Source organism: Typha angustifolia, chromosome 13 (genome assembly GCF_048772165.1).
Source record: "Typha angustifolia cultivar Huaian chromosome 13, ASM4877216v1, whole genome shotgun sequence".
NCBI lineage: Eukaryota > Viridiplantae > Streptophyta > Magnoliopsida > Poales > Typhaceae > Typha > Typha angustifolia.
In genome coordinates this window covers 6242403-6255818 of record NC_133251.1, presented here as the reverse complement: position 1 = coordinate 6255818, position 13416 = coordinate 6242403, and the positions used below count along the sequence as shown (strand labels likewise).

The window sequence follows — 13416 nt, the reverse complement described above, 5'->3', positions numbered from 1 at the left end:
TTTACAGGAATAGGGATAAAATTTAAGAATAATGGATTATTCATATGATAGCAGGCTTTTCTAGTTATATTTTTCACTTTTATGCTGGATTTACCTCTCTAAGATTTAGCTCGATTTTCAAATTTTTATTTTTATTTTTTACTTTACTTTACTTCAAACTTAAATAAAAATATAATCTGATACGATAATGATACAAATAGTTTGATCATTTAGTAACATATTTTATTTTGGAGAAATATTATTACGAATGATGGAATATTTGGTAATTTACTTTGGTGTAGTTAAGAGCTTAAGTTTAAAGTGTTGAAGGATAAGTTAAACGGACCAAATTATATTTTATGTTACATAAATATAATTTTAAAATAAAACCCTAATTAATAGTTCTTTTATATATTGCACTTTTATTTCTTTCGATATTCTTAACAAAGACTATAGATATTTTATTTCCTCTTCCCAGATTAGTAAGTGTGAATCAAATAACTTTAAGATTGAATGAATCAAATAAATTTTCAAATTGAAAGATTTATACAAGCATCAACAAGTTTTATGTTTTTGTATTTTGAGTTTAGTCGGGACTTTAAAAAATTATTTACAACACCTAACAAGTTTTATATTTTTGCCCTAGCCATATAGAATATTTTACTCATCGAAACCGTCAGTGGTTCCTTTTATAAACCCTAAACATTATCATTTAGGAAAGTACCTATATAGATTTTTTTTTTTTTTTGCTCTATAAAAGCTTCAATTTGGATTATAATTAGGGTGATTAGTAGGACTTCATTTACATAGTCAAAATATTTTTGGAATATTAAAAAATAAATTATAGGATGTTTCTAATAAATTTCTCAAAGGAGGTCTCCAGCTAATATGCCAACAACCAAAATTAAATAGCATTCATGTTCTTGGATAAGAAATGCATGAATAATGAATAATTCCAAAGCATATCCAAACCATATAACCAAACACCACACAAATGTGGGGTCCTCCTCAATGCCCAAAGGTTTTTTTTTCTTTTTAACCTATCTCTATTATACCTAGTGTCATGAATCTATCCTATGGTTGGGATAGATAAAGCTTGACCAATGATGTGGTTTTGTATTGATTAGAGATAATATTTCTTATTGAATCTGACATTGTGATCTCAAAGGGAAAAAAAAAATATTGAAATGCATTTATCATTCCACCAATTATTTTTTTTATTTGTATTGCCTCTAAAATAAGGTAAGTTAAATTTAAAGGATAATTACACCTAGACAACTTGTTGACTATTTTTACATTGATCCTCTTATTTATTCTTTTATAACATAGGAATACCTTTGAATTTTTTTTTTTTGTTGGCTATCACTTAGATTTTTCTGATAAGAAATTGACATGTGAATATATGCAATCAATTTTTATGCCTTCTAAGATTCATTTTGCTATTATTTTAGAGAAAAGAAAAGATGAAAGTTGTGGATAAAATAGTTATTCGATGTGTTCTGCTAACACGGTTAGGGAGTGAGAGGTTTGGTTAGTTTATGAGGTGTATGTGTATCAAGAAAAGATAAGAGGGTGCATCTGAAAATGAAAAATAATTTATTAGTGTAATTATCCCAAAATTTAACCTACTAATTACTAATGTAGTTAGAGGCGAAAACTGATTTAATAAAGGTCAGATAGTGCTCAACTCATATTTGAGATACTGAATGGATAACAAAATATTTAAAATCGTAACCTAACTAACTAGATACAGATAAATTTCGGACACGGATCAAATAAATTTTGGATAGACAATTAGATTGTAAAAAGATATAGATCGAATTTTGAATAAATGACGATTTTCTTGACACAATTAATACAACATACTAAGAGTTACAAAAAATCTTACATGTTAAATACCTATAGAATTAGCAAAATTAATCTCTACAAATAATATATAATACATCATTAATAATAATATCAGTATTCACTATTTAAATAGCAAACTAATAACTACAAATAATTCAAAAAATCTCTAGGTAATATTCATATCCGTATTCGTATCCGAGTTTTTTTAAATAATCTATCCATATCTAAATTCGTATCCAATTTTTTTTAAAAAAAATTTCTATTTGTATTTGAATCTGTATCTAGGTTGAGTAAATTTTTTTTATCCGAGTTTGATTTGGATCGGGTCTGATAGCAGGTTGAGTCGGGGTTAATTTGACCTATCTTCGCCCCTAATGGAATAAATAAAATTTTGTTACTTTTGAAAATAAAAGACTAAAAATTGCCTAAACTATCTTGAGGTAGTTTTCTTTTCAAAAAAAAATCATGGTTAATTGGGTACAAAAGTATTCACCAGAGTCGAAGACAAAAATTGAACAATTTCATAATGAAAATCTTCATCCCAAGTATACCCAAACTCAAGGCTTCTTTCCTTTTTTACAAGCCAATCAGCACCATAATTAGCTTGTGAGATGTATAAGTAACTTTACAATTATCAAAATTATTAGTTAGATTTTTGATGTCATTGATGATAAAGGCAATAAACGACGAAAGCTATTGCCATCTTTCAAAATACCGATTAGAACTGTTGAGTTTGACTAGAGCCAAACATTAGAGTTATCCTTTTGGATTGTGCAAATAAGAGCTTCTCTCATGGCAATTGCTTCTATTATGAGAATTGACTTGCGAGGTTCGCATATGCACTCTGCAAAGATAGCGTAACCATCAGTTTGTCGAATTATGAAGCTAACCCATTAGCTATCGACCTGTTCACAAAAGAGCCATCTGAGTTGACTTTGATCCACCCAAGAGATGGGGGATCCAGTAGAACAAATGTTGGGGTGGGACTAAGCTTCATTTTTCCAACATATATTTGAGCATGGTATTTGTTATGAAAGTGTTAAAGTTTTAGTGCAAATGTTGTGAAACTCTTCCCCCTTATTAAAAAAATTGATTTTATTTTTTAATTTCCATATTTGTCACAATAGAACAACACAATAGCCCTGAACCCAAGCCTTTTCAAGATCCGATAAACCCATTACCCATATACATCTAAAAACCATTAGATCATCTCTCCTTAAGACTAGCATGTAAAATGGAGCTTTTAGATCCAAATGTCATCAAAAGTTTCAAATGGGGAGATTGATACTAAAGATCGAATCGATGAGCTCGGGACTAAACATAGTCGTAACAATATTATAGTCGTACTGGCCATTCATAATGAGCTAAGAAAGAGAAGTAATAAAGTGTCTTAATTGCATGTTAACATATGTTGGCTACTAGTTAAGGGGTGGACCTTTCCGAACATTAGTGGAAAGGTCAATTCTAATAAGCTTAATAAAGCGACTGTTTATATACTCTAGGTAGAAGAACAATGCTTTAATTTTCTAGAAACCAAGCGTGAGGAGTACCATAGCGAGTAGTCAGAATTTTATTAATAACACGTTGAATGTTGTTAGCCATAAAGTAGACACAACCTAGATTACCCTCACTTTTAGGCTTAGGGATATGATCCCAGCCAACAAGTTGAAGCTGTTATTGGAGTTTTTCGTATCCCAAAGGAACTTGCGGGTCAATTTAGATATACGATCGGTAGTAGCAAGAGGAGTAGAGGACATCGGATATATGGGCATGAAGTTAAGAACCGAATTAATAAAGATAATGCATCTAGTCTAAGTCAAACATGACTTTTTTCCAATCCGCTAACTTAACATTAATCTTAGATAAAAGTTTCTCGTGATCCCTAATAAGTAACTTCTTAGGAGTGATTTTTAAACCCGAAGTACTTAAAGGGAAACTAAGCTTCCCTCATGCTAAAGGCACGAGTGATGGTAGTACGCATATTAGAGGGAATCTTATCAGGGAGGAAAACTTCAAATTTAGCTTAATTTATTCTCGTATTCCTTATATGCTCGTATCTATAAATATAGAAAGAAGAGTAATACGAGAAGTATGACTAGCCTTAATTTTTAGAATATATATATATATATATATATATATATATATATATATATAAATGATTAACGTCTAGTTTTATAATCTATAAAATAAACAAGAAGTAAGAACAAAAACAAATCTTTTGGAACCCAACTCATCTAGGAGCAAATAATCTAATTTTTTTTGTAGTTTTTTTTTTCAAAAAGAACCTTACTTTTGGAACTCAACTCATCCAGGAGCAAGGAATGTGAATTTTCTTTTGTTTTTTGCAAAAAGAACCCTACTTTTGTCGATAAGAAGGGAAAAAACGACCATTGCTATGGAGATGCTCACTAGTCCACTACCTAACACATAAGAAGCTGACAGACCGTGATGATACCTGGTACGAGAAGTACTAGTAGTGACAAAATTGGAGGATTATAGAAGAAATTTCAGACAGTGCGTCAATTATTGGGGTTGTCATTCTCCACAAATATTTTATTTTATTAAAATTTCTATAAACCTCTAATATTTTTGAAAAACTTTTATTTCACACCTTCTTGCGTAATTATTAGAAAAAATTATTTAGGGAGAAGATGATGGAATAGTGGCTAGTTTTAAAGGATTAGGAAGATACAACAGTTGAAGGAAGGAGGAAGAGTGATGACCTTTGCTTCAGACAGGTCTTTCTTCTCATGGATAACTTAACAAATAATTCAAAATAACTGTAATTGAACTCACATCAGATCTGTGCATTTGTATAGCCTAGAAAGGCATTTGAAATGCATCGAGGAGACTTGTTATTAGTTTTGGGTAATAGGGTTGTCAAAAAAGCTCGCAGGCTAAAATTTTGAGCTTAAAAGGTTAATCGAGTTGAGGCGAGCTAAAATCAATTTGCTCGAACTCGGTTTGGATAAGCTTGATATATAATATGTGAGATTATATTATATATATATATATATATCAAAATAAATATATAAATATTATGTAGCATAGTTGATTAAAGTAGTTTTAGTAATCCAACCAACTTGGGTTTTAATCCTATCCTACACCATTGTTTCTATATAGATTATAGACCAACTCATGTAAGCCCATTAAGCCCATGAGCTGGCCTTGAACGGTGTTTGAGCTTGAGCCCAAGACTAGAAGTCTTACAAAAATAGTAAAAAAAACTAAATTTAGATAAACGGATTTGATCTACCGAACCTAACGTTCCCGTGAGGTGACCCGATTAAGGCCGGAACATGTCATAAGTCTAAAAACTAAATCTTACATTAACTATCTTTTTTGGTTGTGAAGGGCCCTTTCTATATTCCTGATCAAATTATTGAATAATATCAATGAAAATTGGATCAATGTTACCTATGAACCAATACGAAGAAAGATAAAATAACCTCCTTTCGTCAAATATTCACGAGATGCACCGGCTACAAAATTATGTTACAATCATTTTAACATGAATAAACATATAAAGTAGTCAACTATTTCAAATCTATCCAAATTTCTCGAGACTGTTCTTGGAGGACCAAATGGTTAATTAGTCACAGAGTTGTATAATTTCAAATGGAGAGCTGATTTTGAACCTATGATAAAATTGATCACACTATATAATAACGTAGGTTTCATAGGATAAAGATACAAAGCTATCGTCAAATTTTATTTAATATGAACAATATCTATTCAACATTTCCAACATGTTATGCTTTAGAAAATTACAACACAGACAAAACGAAATGATACAAAAAGAATGTATTAACATAAGCAGGCCCTTTTGCGAATAACCACGTTCATTCATACTTTCTATACAGAAAGAAGACCAACTCACTCAACATATTTGCCATCAACTCTTCCTTTATTTATAAAGGCAGATTTGTATAATCCTCCTTTACGAAAACATTTGACATGTCTATTGCTACTGCCATAAGATAAGCTACAATAGCGCGAGGTAATCCATCAAGAGGAGTTGATAATATAAAAGCGAAAGTGGAGAGATCACTTCTATTAACAAAAGAATGAAGTACGAGGATATTAGAAGATCCTGAGATTAGGAACATGAGCAATCTTGTGCCAGTCCTCGCCTTGCTCCCTCTCGCATCGACTCACTAGAAGAGGACAATTACAGATGTTCAATTCCTTGAGTGAAGTAGCGTGTTGCAGACCTTCAGGCAACGCCGCGAGATTCTTGCAATGTTGAAGGTACAAATTCTGGAGGGAGGTGAGGCATCCCAACCATTTGGGCAGTGCCGTCAATCTGTTGCAACTATTTATCTCCAAATGTTGGAGTGTAGCGAAGCAGAAGGGAGGCGTCTCTTCCTGACTTTCCAGATCCATTCCCAGTGATGTGAAGCTCGGAAGGTATCCAAGTTGCATTGTTCGGGGGGAGGGGAAGCGAGGTTCGATGATGCTCGCCGGAAGACTGGCTAGATCTGGAATGCCATCGATTCCCAACTCTTCGAGGGCGGTAAGGAAAGATAGTCCATCCCAACCGTTGGATTCCGATGATGCCAGCTGGCATCCACGTATGTATAAGCTTTTCAGCTTTGACGAATCTCGCAGGCTCGTAGCCGACAATACCTGAACATTGCTATTAGAAATTCGCAATGTCGTTACCGTTGGCGGAAGACACGGTTGAACCTTCAACAAGGGGCATTCCCAGATATTTATTGTACTAAGGCGAGGGAACGTCGCTATCTCTGAGGGTTTTTCTGCATCCACCGTGCACCAATTCTCCAGTAGAGGCATCTCGTCCAAGGTAAGATTCTCCAGAGAAGGAAATGAGCCTCTATCCCCATAAAAACCACGTCCAATTTCCGTCACGGCAGACATTCCACTTACAGAAAGAGACTTAAGATGCGGCAGGTTGCCAAGTGGCGGAAGACATTCGCATCTTCTTAGACCCTCCAGTGCTACTTCCACTAGACTCTGGATTCCTCCTGTCATCCAACTCGGCAACCTGTTACCATCAAAGTGATAGATCTTCAATACCTTCAGAAAAGGAGGAGGTTGCAGGCTTTCGAGCACATCGTTCTTCACATCTTCTGTCTTCCCTCTCTGATCGTCCAAGCCCCAGTTCAGTGTTAATGACTGTAGCCTCGTCTTCGCACTCAAATTTGCTAAATTGGCTTCCTCTGCATCTTTCACTTCATGGAGACATCGGATTTCCAGTTTACCTCTCAGCACATTTAGTTGCCGTAACTCAAGAATGCTGCATCCAGGCTCACTGCCAGCGACGAATAATGAAAGCGTCTCAAGTTTCGTTAGTCTACCCATCCCAGGTGGCACCCGATCCAGATTAAAACAATTTGAGATATCTAAAGTTTTGAGGTTGATCATCTTCTTGATGCCTTGAGGCAGCTTTTGGAGATTGAAGCAGTCAGCGAGTTTCAATATCTGCAAACTACGAAGTCTAGTTATAGATTCAGGCAGTGTTTGTATATTATTATTTGACAAGTCAAGGTGCCTCAAATGTTTTAGTCTAGCAATTGAGCTAGGTAACGCTTTCATCTCTACAAGATACCTTAGACGTAGCACGCGCAAGTGCAAAAACCCTGAAAGTATATTCAAGTTTATGTTGCATTCTTCTGTCCATCGCACTGAGATGAACGAACGTAACTTCTTTGCTTTAGCAATGGCATCCATTTCAATCATTGTTTCAGGAGGAACACTGAGATCTACTGAGAGATAGCGACATTTGTCTTTCTCCTCCACTGTTCTCCCTCTGACGGAGAATTCAGGCCCCACAATATAGCAAGCAAGGTCATGGATTAAATCATGCATTTTGCACCATCTTACATCGCCAAGCTCGTCTTTATCTTCCTCCTGAAAGAAGGATCGTTGGAGCAGAGAATTAAAATACCTCCTGCCAGTGGCCTCTGGATGCTCTCCTCTACTTGATGAAGAAATAAAGCCTTCGCCGATCCATAACTGAATTAGTTCCTCAACATCAAACACGTAATCCTTTGGGAACAATGAGCAATATATGAAACATTGCTTCAAATAAGACGGGAGGTGCTCATAACTCAATCCAAGAGCCGGCAGAATTTTAACTTGATTATGCTGATCATTCCGAGATAATTCCCAAATTTCATTGTCTCTAACACCAACCCACTCATCTTCTCGTCGTCTTGAGCTCATCAAACTTCCCAGAGCCTTTGCTGCCAATGGTACCCCTCCACACTTTTTGACAATCTCTTTTCCTATGTCTGCCAACCTTGGATTCTCCATTTCTGTCCCAATTTGGAATGCCCTGTGGCTGAACAACTTCCAACAATATTCAAACTCTAAAACATCCAACCGATGTGAATTAGTGGTACGCATTATCCTTGCAACTTCGTCACTGCGTGTAGTTACTATTACTTTACTTCCCAATCCAGCATAACTGATCAAGGATTTAAGGTCTTCCCACTTGAAAACATCTTCATTCCAAACATCATCCAACACAAGCAAAATTTTCCTTCCGCCAATTAGATTGGAGAGTCTACTTCGCATGGGCTCGATGGCAGAAAGATGACATTTTTCTCCTGCGACACATTCGATGATTTTTCCTGCAATTTCCTTTACGGAAAATTCTTCGGAGATACAAACCCAGATTGGAGGTGGGCTACTTGGAGGTCGAAAGGCCTCCTTAATCCTCTCATCCTTTAAGACCATTTGAACAAGTGATGTTTTTCCGACTCCTCCTAATCCAACTATTGGAAGGATGGATAACATCTTATCATTGTCGGTCTCGACCAAAAAGCTTATAATCTTCTCCTTGTCCTCACCTCTTCCATATAACTCATCGACCTGATTATCATTGGCCAAGAAAGTCTCCCTCCCCGAGTAGGAGAGTGATCCAGTGTTCACAGAAACCTCACTTATCACTGGAAATTGAAATCTATTCTTGTTTTCATCTATCTCCTTTATCCTCTCATTAATTTTCTTAATCTGTTTGCCGACTTTATAACGAAATGCAAGTTGGTTGTCCGCCGAGAAGAAGTCGCGTACCTTCCCTGCGATGGGATGATGATGGCCACTGCGCCGCAGTGACTCAACTTGGAAGTCATCCAGCGCATCATCCGCGTCGTAAGCGAGATTCTTCAGTTCCTGCAGCCATTTTCCCACGCTTGGATCGGTTATGGACTTCTTCTCAGCAACGTGGAGCACGTTGTTGATGTTTTCAAGTGTCCCCTTCAGCTTGTTAAGATCTCCATCAAGACCCCACAGTAATTCGAGCTGCTTCCAGATTTCAGAGCTCAATTTCTCGATCACAGGCTTCAAAATGGCAGAGGCTAGAGCAAGTTCGGCCATGATCACTCTTCTCTTCTTTCTCTCTTCAACCAGAACTGCTCTCTTTCTCTATTCCTCCTAAGACTGTTTGGCTAATCTTCGACAGAAATGACTATCAAGTTGGTAAGCCGTCCACATAATTCCAGTCGTGAAAGTTCTCCGTGGAAAACCACTTGCAGACCACTTGGTCTTGATAAATTAAGATAAGCTGGCATTGTCCTGTATGTATGATTAATAGAAGAAATTTTCAAGACTGGCTAAGCCAACGAGAAGAGAGTTGCTAGCTGCTATCCTATTAATTTTGGAGGTAAATCAGGGATAACCAATATCTAATAGTCTCTTATTCAAAATATATAAAGTGACGATGGCAAAAATACTATTACCTAAAGGACAATGAGAAATTTTCCTTTCCATCTATTATTTCAAAACTATAACTTTATTATTTATTTCGAATGTTTACAATATTTTTTGTTATACTAAAACTGTCAAGCTTTATAGAAGTTTTCAAATAAATAACCGGCTCTAAGTAAAAAGAAGAAAAATTAAGTTGTTGGAACTCCCGGCCTCTTTTACAATAACATCTTCTGCTTCCTTCTTGTACTGCTCTACAACTGCATCAACCTACAGCGGCCAGCAATTGGTAATGAATTGTTCAACCAAGTTGGGCTGCTCAACTAGCTTTAAAAAAGTATATATCATAAGGCAACTTGATGTTAACCTTCATATACAATGTAAGGGTTTTTATATTTTATTGTGTAATTGATAATGTGTTCTAAAATAGAATTTTATAAGTAATCATGTATAGGTTTATATACAAGCATTAACACAAATTTGATGAAGCTTTAAAGTGGTAGACTAAATTTCAAGTTATGGTTCTAACCATATAGAAGTTGTTAGAACGCATATGATACCGATATTTATGTGGGTAAGGCATTTGTAAAGAGTTCCAACATATTAAGATTGAAAATGACAAAGAAATGTTTTCTGTATCAGATGTTTGAATGAATTTAAAGGTGTTTGAACGCATGTACGGATCACGATCTACATTACTATGAGGGGGGGGGGCGGGGGGGAGGGGGGGTATGAAGAGGTAATTTAAGGGTCTTTGACCTAAACTTAGGTTATCTCTAGGAGAAGATTGATTAAGAGATCTAGAGATTAAAACAATGGTGAAAGAAGGTTTTTGAAGCTCACTTTCATATAAACCCTAGAAGGTTCATTGTGAAAGATGAGAGATTATTCTTGACTAAGATCTACTATATCCTTAGAGCTGTATTGTCAAAATGTAAGTTACTCATGCAGTGGTTTGTAGCCCCATCGGTTTAACGCCCACGTCTCAGTACTCTCTCGAGATGATGATTTAGATGAAAGGGTGTTAAGCCTCTGGTAATACCATTTAGGGTATTTAAGATAGAGAGATAAAATGGTAGGATGATGTGGACCTAGCGGTACCTGATGATACAGGGTGAGTATATTCATAAGCGATGACTTAGAATTTTCGCATGGTAGTAAGATGATGTGGAGCCGAGGGCTCGGATGGTAGTATTGATGTGTGACATTAACCTATGTGATGGGCTTACAATTAATGTCCTTAGTCTATTGTGAAAAAACACCTAGATACACGTATGTATCTAAACCCTAGGCAATGATATCACTCATTTGCTTAAGTAAAAAACGAAAGAAATATTAAAAAATAAAAGAAAAGATAGACGCCAAGATTTTAACGTGGGAAAACCCAAACGGAAAAAAAATCACGGATCCAAACTCAGATCAAAACCAATCATTAGAATAATGACAGTTACATGACTGACTCACAAAACAACCTGTCGATCCCAATAACTTTGTTCCTCTCAGTCTTGCAAGTTAGAACCCATGATTCACCGCTTCTCGTGATTGATATCCAACTTCAGTAGCTCTCGAGATTGATTTTTCGTCTAAATAGCCCTTAAGACGAAAGTTTAAGCCTTGTAGAAGAGTCGGATCTTGTTGGTTGAAGAAACGATGTAGCTCAAGAATTCTCCTTCAATTGCCTTCACCAAGCATACTAGAGTTAGGGCTTCATAATGCTTTTATATGTATTCAAGATAGAGTCAAATCCAAGTCATATCCGTAATCAGGAAGTCTAAAAATTGCAAAATACGCAGGTACGTTCGAACGTGGCCCAAGTGCGTTCCAACGACCTGACTTGATCTTGGGTGCGTTCAACCGCGACAGCTTGATTTTCATAGGATGCGTTCGAACGCACAAAAGCATTCCTCTATATGTGTGAACCCACTATGAACGTAGCAGGGTGTGTTCGAATGACCCTTGATTGCGTTCGAACGCTTGTGCTGATGTTCGAATGGCTGAAACACATTCTCTGTATATGTGAACGCCTGTGTTCGCGTTCGAACAGCTTGAATGCAATCTCTCTATATATGTGAACTCCTGAGAGTGCGTCGTTCGAACGCGAAAACTTTTCTCTTTTGATCCTGCAATTCTTCAATCCAAATACTTTCTAGACTTGTATAAATGCTCATGTACATATATAAAAATACTTAGTATATTTTGGACTTGACCCGTGCGTGCGAACCGAACTGAACCGAGCCGGGCGACGCGTGTGTGTGTGAGTTAAGTTGCATAGTAACCTTTACCCACAAAATAGGTACCCCTTTTGGGCCCCACTTAAAAGTTAGCTCAAAGTTAATAAAAATTCATGTCAAAAACATGAAATTACTAACAATATCATCTTCCAATAGCACTGAGAGAACATTTGAGCCGATTATGAATAGAAATGGTGAAAAAGGACAGCCATGTTTGATTCCTCTAGAAGGAGCAAAGTAACTATCAATTTGGCCGTTGATTTCCACCGCCATAGTAGCCGAAGATAGATAGCCATTGATCAGGTCAATAAACTCCACCGGAAAGCGAAAGATCTTGAGGGAGTCGCATATGCAAGTGATCAAAGGCCATGGAGAGGTTTGCCTTGATGATAAAGGCTCCAGACTTTTCTTTGGAGCTCTTGAGATAGTGCATCATTTCTTGAGCAAGGACCAAGTTGTCTACAATTTGTCTGTCCTTGATAAAAGCATTCTAAGCGTCGGTGATTAGGGGTTGCAAAGGGGTTTCATTCTCTCTACTAGTAGCTTAGAGATGAGCTTATAGATCGTATTATATAGACTAATAAGTCTATAGTCACTCACTGTTGTAGGGGCCTCTTTCTTCGGAATCAAGACAATGGTTGTTCTGTTGATGCTTTTATCCATTTTCTTGGTGATGAAGAACCTCCGCACTGTCTCACAGATGGCCAATTTCAGCTCTTTCCAATTAGATTGGAAAAATCTAGCGCTCAGGTCGTCCAGGCCTGGCACTCTATCTAGAGCAAGATTTTTTTAAAGTGGCTTCAACTTCTTCATCGGTGGCAGGGGTAAACAACCCCGGCACTACTTCTTGATCAATCCTAGGTCACTCGATATGGGTGGATAGGTGACGGTTGAACAAGGAGGGAGGGTGAGTGGTTGTTGCCTCAAGTGATCCTGCAAGGCCTCTCTAATCTTCTTAGGGCAGTTACTCCATTCATCTGTGCCAATCCTCAAGTTGTCACCGTTTGCGGGTTGTAGCCATGGAATGGAAGAAGTTGTTGTTGCAATCTCCCCAAGCTAGCCATCTTACCCTCGACTAATGATGCAAGTAGATCTCCCCTTGTAGGAGGACGTTATTGTGCAGACTCCTAAGAACAAGCTCCTTGGTCTAGTCAGCTTCACATGCAACATTTGTTTGGATATTCAGTATTTCTTTTTCTAGCACCTGGATTTGCTTCTTAGGATGTGGTTGTTCATTCTTGCCCAATCCTTGAGTTTCCTTACCATGGAAAATAAGTTGGGAAAGAGGGCGGTTTGAGATATATGAATCAGACCAAGCCTTCTTGTAGTAATCCTGGAATGAGTCGGAGGTTAGCCACCAGGTTTCCACTCTAAACCTTCGCTTGACTCACTTGGATGAGGGGGAGGTGCTTAATAGGATAGAATTGTGGTCGCTTGAGATGGCCGGGAGGTGGAATATTCTCGCCGAGAGGAAGAGAGAGCACCACTCTAGGGTGGCTAGGACCCTATCAAGTCTCTCTCTAATCCTATGGCACGCCGCCCTTTTGTTAGATCACGTATAGGCAGGCCCTTTGAACCCCAAGTCCATAAGACTAGCATGACAGATCCAATCAGAGAAATTACTTGTCTTGTAAGAGCTACAAGGGAGACCATCCTCCTTCTAATCATCTATAGCAATGTTGTT

At 37.0% G+C, this 13416-nt stretch overlaps 1 protein-coding gene across 1 annotated transcript; it reads right to left on the bottom strand.

Moving 5' to 3' along the window:
• Positions 1-5910: 5910 nt before the first annotated feature.
• Positions 5911-9171, bottom strand: LOC140772855 (putative disease resistance protein RGA3). The gene has a single exon (XM_073115075.1). The coding sequence runs from the start codon at positions 9169-9171 to the stop codon at positions 5911-5913; it is 3261 nt and encodes a 1086-aa protein (XP_072971176.1).
• Between the last annotated feature and the right edge of the window lie 4245 nt (positions 9172-13416).

Coding starts and splice junctions, on each gene's coding strand:
- LOC140772855 (XM_073115075.1), bottom strand. CDS start 9,171: ATGGCCGAACTTGCTCTAGCCTCTGCCATTTTGAAGCCTGTGATCGAG.